At 40.0% G+C, this 8,250-nt stretch overlaps 1 protein-coding gene across 2 annotated transcripts; it reads left to right on the top strand.

The window, feature by feature from the left end:
• Positions 1–3,453: 3,453 nt before the first annotated feature.
• masp2 (MBL associated serine protease 2) lies at positions 3,454–7,121 on the top strand. 2 transcript variants are annotated; one of them, XM_086278571.1, is made up of 6 exons: positions 3,454–3,557; positions 3,728–3,850; positions 3,943–4,120; positions 5,105–5,236; positions 6,416–6,612; positions 6,842–7,121. In XM_086278571.1, the coding sequence occupies exons 1-6, from the start codon at positions 3,537–3,539 to the stop codon at positions 7,019–7,021; spliced, it is 831 nt and encodes a 276-aa protein (XP_086134697.1). In that variant the 5' UTR covers positions 3,454–3,536; the 3' UTR covers positions 7,022–7,121. The 2 variants fall into 2 exon arrangements, with proteins under 2 accessions (XP_086134697.1, XP_086134696.1); XM_086278570.1 differs by having other exon boundaries at positions 3,489–3,557; positions 3,628–3,850.
• Positions 7,122–8,250: the final 1,129 nt, after the last annotated feature.

Raw genomic sequence — 8,250 nt, 5'->3', positions numbered from 1 at the left:
TTTCACACCTAAAGGCCGGACCCTTAGGATGTTAATAGTATGGTGAGGTTAATTTTTCATATTTCAGAAAAGGCAGCAGATAACCGCCCAAGACTCCCAAAAAAAATCTGTGTTAGTCCCGTCAATAAAACAAACAAGCAGTACATTATGAGGGATTAGCTGTCTTGCAACTTTTAATTATTGCTATGGCATTTCAGTGCCCGTTGTTGCAGTGTCAATTAAAATGTGGACTCACTCTCAGCAAAGGCGTAACTTAAAAAAATCCTTTCCACATTAAGTGACTGACTTACCGATTTACATTGTCTTTTTGTTTTCTTTATTTTTGTAACACATTGTTGTATATTTTTGGACAATGTCAGCTTTTGGTTTGGGACATGTTCAACAGGTATGCCAGTAATCAATGTGTTTAGTGAAACTGAACTCAGGTTTCCAAAAAATGTGGTTAAACAGTTTTCATTTCATTCACAATTTAACAAAAGGGGCAATTACTTTTCATAGGACCAGGTAGGTTTGGATAACTTTTCTCCCTTAATCTATGACATCTTCATTTAAAACTGCATCTACTCTGGTTATCTTTGTCTAATATAAAAATCTGTTTGATGATCTGAAACATGTAAGTGTGACAAATATGCAAAACATTAGGAAATCAGGAAGTGGGCAAACACTTATTCACACCACTATACATGTAACCCCGTTACTGAAATCTATTTAGCCAGGAAAAGGGAAAGACAAAACTGTGATTGACCTGACAGAGACAAAGAGACATTTAGTCCTGTGCTAACACTAATGGTAGCCCATTGGTCAGTCCTATTTGGACTTTGTATTTCCCCAAGCTTTTCTGACCAGACTGTGTGTGCAACCATTTCAACTCTGTTACATATTTTACCAGTAGAAGACAGATTAATTTCAAAGTTTACCTGATTTATTTATCCTGGAATTTCACAGCCATCAGAATCCACATGTACCATCTTTTTCAGAGAAAACACTTATGCTAGCACTGATTTGCACCCCTGTTAAATATATATAAAACAAACACAGAGTGGAGGTCAAAGCTATTAGCTAGCGAGCGCCAGTATAGAGCTGCATCCATAAACTATATGGGTGCAATGCAAAGGCTTGGAGACTGCTAAATAATGCCAAGTAGTAAAATACCAGAACTTCATTCACTAAAATTGAGGCACTAGCATTCTGGTGTTATTTGCCAGTGGAAGGCCACTAAGGCCCAGTATCAGATAAATAATGATATTTGAAACTGTATATCAGGCTAAACTACTCCATTAAACCAGTGGAAGTAAGGTGAGCACAATAAGTTAAACGTATAAATACAGAAAGGGTTTTGAACTCAAATTATTCAGTTTATGTGGCACATTTAAGTTTTTGGTGTTTTTGGCTTCATGCTGTTAGCACCCATCATATGTAAATAAATGCTAATAGAGCATGCTCATATGAAAAGAGCAGGTGAAACATATAAAATGTAAAGGGCAGGTTTGGTTTAAAAGGGCAGTGACCTCTTAAAGTAAAATACTCTATAATCTAACAAAACTAAAAGCTGATCAAAACTTAAAAACACTTGGCATTGCCTTCAACAGCATATATCTATTTATGTATGCTGTATCTATTTAAGAAGCCATACCAAAGATTAAAACTAGGTAGAACACTTTTAAGCCAACAGTGAAACATTCACAGGGGCTGACGAAATAAGAACACTATCAGGTTGTTTATAGTGTTATGATAGATGATGCGGCTCCTTGGAGAGTAACCCGAGTGAAAATAGCCCAGGATTTTTCTCTATTTTCACCTCCAATATCCTAGTGAGTTCACTGGAAATAAAAGCTCAGAAGCTTGAAATTAATAATTAAATTAAATTGTACTCTCAGAGACAAAAAAAGAACAAGACCCCAGGTCAGGATGAATCAGCGAGCATAGCTACTAATTGTTTATTTTCATAATGAAGTTAGTCAGAGGGTGTCATTGCTGTTGATGCATCACACTGGATTCTAAAAGCCTGAGTGGCAGCAGGATGATTTCCAGCAGGAGAACATCTGGCATGAGCACACACTCCACTGTTGCCCAGCATTATGGCTTGCAATTAGGAAAACAACAAGGTAATGGTTGAAAAAGAGTACTATCAAAAAGGTGCGAAGGGAACTTAACTTTGATGTTTCATGTGGATAATTATTGTAATTCACTTTGAGTACTAGCCATTAGAGCTTTAATGTTAGGGAAAATGTGGGTTTGGTTATTATAAGCAGTTTATTGTACAACTGTTGCTGGGTGAAAGGCCTCAGTCCCTTCTGAATAACATCAATATACATATTCCTTCAAAACAGCATGAATACGCTGCTATTCCCTCATTATAATAGCTTTTACAATGATGTCTGACCCAAAGCATTTGGCGAAGTGCTGAAAAAAACTGATGCAATCTGGTTTCATCCGCCGGGAAACTGCTGTTGATGTACCACTGAATGTTTTCATCCCTGATGAAGTAATTAGGTGCAAACAAAAGGGCCAGCCTGGTAAATGTTGTGGGTATAGTGTATTTATTTTTCTGTGGCTTTTATTTAACAACCTCGCAGCTTAGCCATTATAAGAGCAGCGTCTAAAATAATTAGTTGTCTAAGTCTGGTCAGCATCACTGTCTAAACATTTGTGTGTAGTACAAGGGATATTTGATTGAGAGTGATACAACACTTCGGCACAGTATATATTCAGTTAATTCAATTTTATGTATATAGTTTCAAATTAAAACGACAGTTGCTTCACTTAATATCGAGCAAGCACTTGGCAACAGTGGAAATGAAAAACTCCCCTTTAAAAGGAAGAAACCTCTGGCAGAACCAGGCTCAAGGAGGGAGCCATCTGTCACAAGTAGTTGGGGGTGAATGAAAAAGAAAAGAGAAGAGGGAATCAGGAGAGAGAAGTAAAGAAGAATCACTCATTGCAATAAGGGAAGCCCCCAGTAGCCTTGCCTAGAACAGCCTGATAATAATGTCAAGCCTAGAAGTAATAAATGCATTAACTATTTTAAGTTAGAGGTCATTATGTCTTTAAGACATCCATGCAATTTAACTAATTGGTGTGTATCATGTGGCTTCATTTAGAAATAAAGCTTGGTATCAAATGTATGCTGTGCCTTCTAATAACCTAGCCTAAGGGAAGCATGTATAATGTAAATAGAACTGGTCCCAGTACAGAACCCTGTGGAACTCCGTAATTATTCTTAATGTGTAAAGACAAGCTGGAGTCTATTAGAGAGATATTATTCACTGCAGTGCAGTACTTTTAATACATAGGACATGTTCTAATCTTTGTAGTAAAATATTGTGGCCAATGGTATAGAATGTCTCATAGAAATGAATCTGCTGTCATACATCCGTTTGATTTATTCCAAACTGAAGAAGGTGGAGAATGAAAACAAAGTGATCATGTGTCTCGCTCACTTTGTTTACCTAAATGTCAACCAGGCAGGACAGCTGAGTTCATTTACCCCCAGATTAGTGAAAGCAAACCATTTCTACACAGGCACTGTCCGGGGAATGAGAACCCAACATGACCGGGTGAGTGCTAGTTTTTCATTTTTACAAAGCAATCCTTGTAACTGTTGCCATCACACCTAATTTTTCCCAGTGGCCTCTATGTTGTTGTTCTTTTTTCTCTACTCCATGTCTCGCTGAGTGTGGAAATGACAGGGTTATACGGCAGCTTCACCTCTCCCAACTTCCCCCAGCCTTACCCTGACAACCAGCACGTAGTGTGGAACATCACTGTCCCAGATGGCCACAGGGTCAAACTCTACTTTACCCACTTCAGCATGGAACTCTCAGACCAGTGTGAATATGACTACATCCAGGTACATGTAGGAGGAAGTCAGCATCCCATTATGTGCACTGACTTGGCATCAGTAGCTTGCTCACTAAAAGGCCTCTGACCTTGTCAAACCAGGTTTTGGCAGAGGGGAATGAAACCTTGCGGTTCTGCGGAGAGGAAGGGAAGAACCATGAAAGCACCCCGAGGAATACAATCATCCTGTCAGCCCGAAACCTCATGTCAGTGGTCTTTAGGAGTGACTACTCTAACGAGGGACGATTCACCGGCTTCCAAGCATTTTACACCTCAGAAGGTGATGCAAAATAGTGACATTTGTTGCCAGAAGGGAGACACATTTTCTCAGCTGTAATTACACAGAACAAAGAGTAGTGAGGTTTCTACTGAAATGCAGTCTTCACAGGTATATGCAGCAATTTTTTAATTAATTCACATTAATAAAGTCAGACAGCAAACTACAAATACAATGTAATATTTAGAAAACAGCAGGAATAATGCCCCACATGAAGAAATTATTTTAGAAGGCTCTTAATTTTATATATAATGTAACTGTTATTTATTTATGGTGCTTTCATTACAGGCCCTCCTCTTTATCTTCTCTTGGGATTTAAATGACTCTGAAGTTAACAAAAAAATGTGTTTTCCCACAGTTAAACTGTTATTTTAATTGGTTGCAGTGGCACACCCGAGAGACTTTTGCAGAGCCTATGAAAAAACTGTTTTTGTGATCATTGTTTAGTTTCAGCTAATTGGGAGTCAGATTTAGCATGAACCAGATTCATTTAGTTTCTGTGTAAGTTTTAACAGTAAATCAATGGTTTTCAAACTTTTACCCTTGTGCCCCAGTCCGGAAGCCAAAAAGACCCCTCACTGATCACATCCCCACTTCTTCTTCTTCTTCTTCTTTTTAAAAAAAAATCAGACATCCACAATCAGAACCATCAGAAGAGCATCAGAGTGTGTTAACTTAGCTTCAGTCCAGTTTTCTCTTGGCTTCCACACTCCACTCCACATGTTTTGGCTCTATACTCCACCAATGGGACGCCACAGTTGGAGAACCACTGCAGTAAATGCACCTGAGTTAGAAAAGTGTCTTTTATTTCTATCTCTAACAAGTTTTGAAGGCCATGATGGCATATGCACTTCAGCGCGATGTAAATCAAGGAAATAATCATCAGATTGCTTGGTAGGCTAAAGGTTTTAGCAGATTTATACGCAATCTCAGGTGTGTTCATGGATGGGGGAGGGGATGCATATTTATTGATTTACTCTGTCACAGACATCAATGAGTGCCTGTCCAAGGTAGAAGGGGAGAGAGTGTGTGATCATTTTTGCCACAATTACATCGGTGGCTATTACTGCACGTGCAGACAAGGATACCTTCTCCATGACAACAGAAGATCCTGCACAGGTAAGAACGATACAGAGCGAGGCTCAAGAGGCATGTTTATCTGAGCTCAATCACTGTGGGTCAAAAGCTATTTAGCAGGGTGCAACGTTAAGAACTTGGTATACATTGTCTGACTATATTGATTTGTAATTAGGGCATTTCTGGAGCTAAACACGCTACTGCTCAGATCTTCTCAAATCTGAAACAGCAAACACTATTTACAGTGAAGAAAAGCAGGCGTCTGACCTCTTTGAGACATTAGCAACAACGCATTCAATTTGCCTGCATTCACTGACGATGTAAACACATGAAATGGCCTAATCTTTCAGTTGGCACAGCAGCACACCCCAGAGTGTCTTTGGGTTTTTTTAAGGCCATTAAAATACGAATAGTTCCTTATCAGACTTTTGAAGACGAGCATAGAAATGGGATCAGACTGCTGTGTTGTAAACTTGTATTTAAGTCTAATTGTTCTCATTTGTCATTCAAAATGCTCTCATTATTCCCTACTACGGCAGGAAAAAAAACATGTCCCCCCCCCAAAAAAAAACAATTTGGTGATATTTCACACAGGGCACACACTTGCCGGTGCTCCGTACTGGATTTCATTTTGTCATAGCTGGCCTGTGCTCACTTATTTCAGACTGAAAAAGCATACTGATGCACAAAGTAGTTGATCTCTGCCAGCTGGTGTAAGGCGAGGTTAATTACTGTCGATTCCTGAGGGAAAAGCGACTTCAAAATGGCATTAAAAATTGATACCTGTGTGCAGCACTAATAATGTACTGACACAAGGTAATTAATCACAATTACGAGCTGATGTGCCTTAAATTATTATTCTTTGCCAGAGGAAAAAGGGTGACAAAACAAATCATGCGATGAATAGGCAAAAATGATTATCTGCCTACAGATTGTACTAATTATATGAATTACAGCAACTCTGCCTCTTTGCAATCCTCATTTGTTTTTGTCTGAGGCAACATCTGCACATTTGCTGGGACAAAAAGGCAAAACCTAAATGAATCTCATCATTTATGATGGCAGGAAATGTTTCAATTGATGTGAAACAATTATTTTGTTCTAATCAAAAACTCTTTAAAGCCAGCACTTCAGAACCCAGCAGCTGTCGGTACAGCTTTACAAAATGGTTAAATCAGTGCCTCAAAATGATCACTTTTAGTGCACGAGTCTCCTTCGCAGTGCCGTGCCAGAGCCAGGTGCTGACGTCTCCTTCGGGGGTTCTGAGTAGTCCGGGTTATCCGAACCCCTACCCACCTATGAGCCGGTGCAACCACACCATCCGTCTGCCAGAGGGCTCCAGAATAATCCTGAACTTCCTGGAACCCTTTGACATAGAAGGACATCCAGAAGCCCCCTGTCCGTATGATATGTTGAAGGTCAGTTGTGCGACTCCAAAGTCTGAACACACACAAGCTAATGAATGAGCAATGTATTCCTCCTCATGCTCGTGGAGGTGGTTTTGCCACTGACTTGTCCTGCTTGGGTGATATACTGTATAGCTATTGCGGTTTCATGCATATTTAGCCAGACATCAGTTAGGACTCAATCATGCTTGCTTATTTATTTGGTTTTTTTTTAATTCTATCTAATGTCCCGACATGAAAGATTTCAACAGCTGGAAAAGAGTATGGGCCCTTCTGTGGCCCAACGCCACCAGATCGGATTCACACGGGAAGTTATGACGTGCACGTTGAGTTCAGGTCCGACGCTAGTGGAAAAAACAAGGGATGGAAGATCAAGTACACCAGTACCGAGGCAGAGACCCTTTCTTTGACTTCAGACTGATGGCGCTACAGTTCACGGACTCTGTTTCTAATTGTCCTTATTTTGTGTAAGATCTTGCTATTCTTTGTTACATAGACAATAAAAAGAGATTAAAATAAAACTGTTGTATTATTTAGATCCTCTTTGCTCATTACAATAAATACTGTGTCCAACTTTTAACCTAACAGTGTGCAGTCAGACGAGCATTTTCATTAACTTGGGTTTCCTCAAATTGCTGTGGGTGATTTCAGTCATCCTCTAATCTAGCCAAGGAATTGAAGAAATAAGAAAATCATTTAAGAGGGTCTAGATGTCAGTAAGTCTGGTCCAATAAGCGCCGTATGCTAGTCATTTAACCTTCATACATTATGCAGCTTGTTCTTAAACAATCCCGGCTACGCTCCTCTATCAAAACAATCATTATAGGGTTATTTAGTACAAAGAAATGACTTATCCACACAACATTTCCTCCAGCCGCGTGCCCCTCAGATGGTTCAAAAGTGCATGTCTGAAGGTGTCAGTGAGTGACAGAAAAATACTTGTGCTGATTTATTTTTATTGTTTCTTCTGCTCCAGTGTTTTGATTTCCTTCCTCCTTCTCCCGCAGAATTAGGTCAGCGCAATTTTTCAGTGAACGTGTGACTTTCTTAAACCACAGTTTGTTAGCTTTGATTGAGCTGTTTTTCCCAGGCACATATTTTGTAGTTTGTAGGCAACAACCCCGAGCATGATGTGTAGCTACTGACCCACAGATCACCTCGTCATTTTCAACCCAACAGAAATACGAGGTCCTGTGTGGACATGTGCGCTGTAAACTGTCAGCCCACGCGGGATTAAGGCTTGTTTACAGCATGAAATACCAGACAGCCCTCGGGGCTCCTGTGTGCTTACCGAGCAAACCTGCAGTTCTTACCTGAGCGCCGTGGTCGCCGTTAAGTCATAATCTAATGCGCATGGAAGGTGTAAGACATGACGGAGCAATTGACCGCTCCTGTGCTCTTGCGCGCTCACTCCTAACTGTCCAGCCTAGTTGGAGCTAATTCCACAGGAATTACGCACACCATGAAACCCATTAACCAGCTGTTGAAAAATATCCAGCCGCAGCACGCTGCCAGTAGGCTGTCAGGCTTATAGCTAATATGCCCATCACTATTACACTAGTGCACGAACTCAGTTAAGTTGCTATAGAGAGAAATATAAAGTCTCAATATCAGAGACTGCTGCTTTTTTGTCATTGGTAATAATGTTCC

The sequence above is a fragment of the Aulonocara sp. 'chitande type north' Nkhata Bay genome, linkage group LG20, assembly GCF_057382095.1.
Source record: "Aulonocara sp. 'chitande type north' Nkhata Bay isolate Kocher_YH1m ecotype deep benthic linkage group LG20, A_spYH_male_GT1.1, whole genome shotgun sequence".
Taxonomy (NCBI): Eukaryota; Metazoa; Chordata; class Actinopteri; order Cichliformes; family Cichlidae; genus Aulonocara; species Aulonocara sp. 'chitande type north' Nkhata Bay.
The sequence above is the reverse complement of the archived record's forward strand: the minus strand, read 5'-3'. Positions and strand labels throughout refer to the sequence as shown.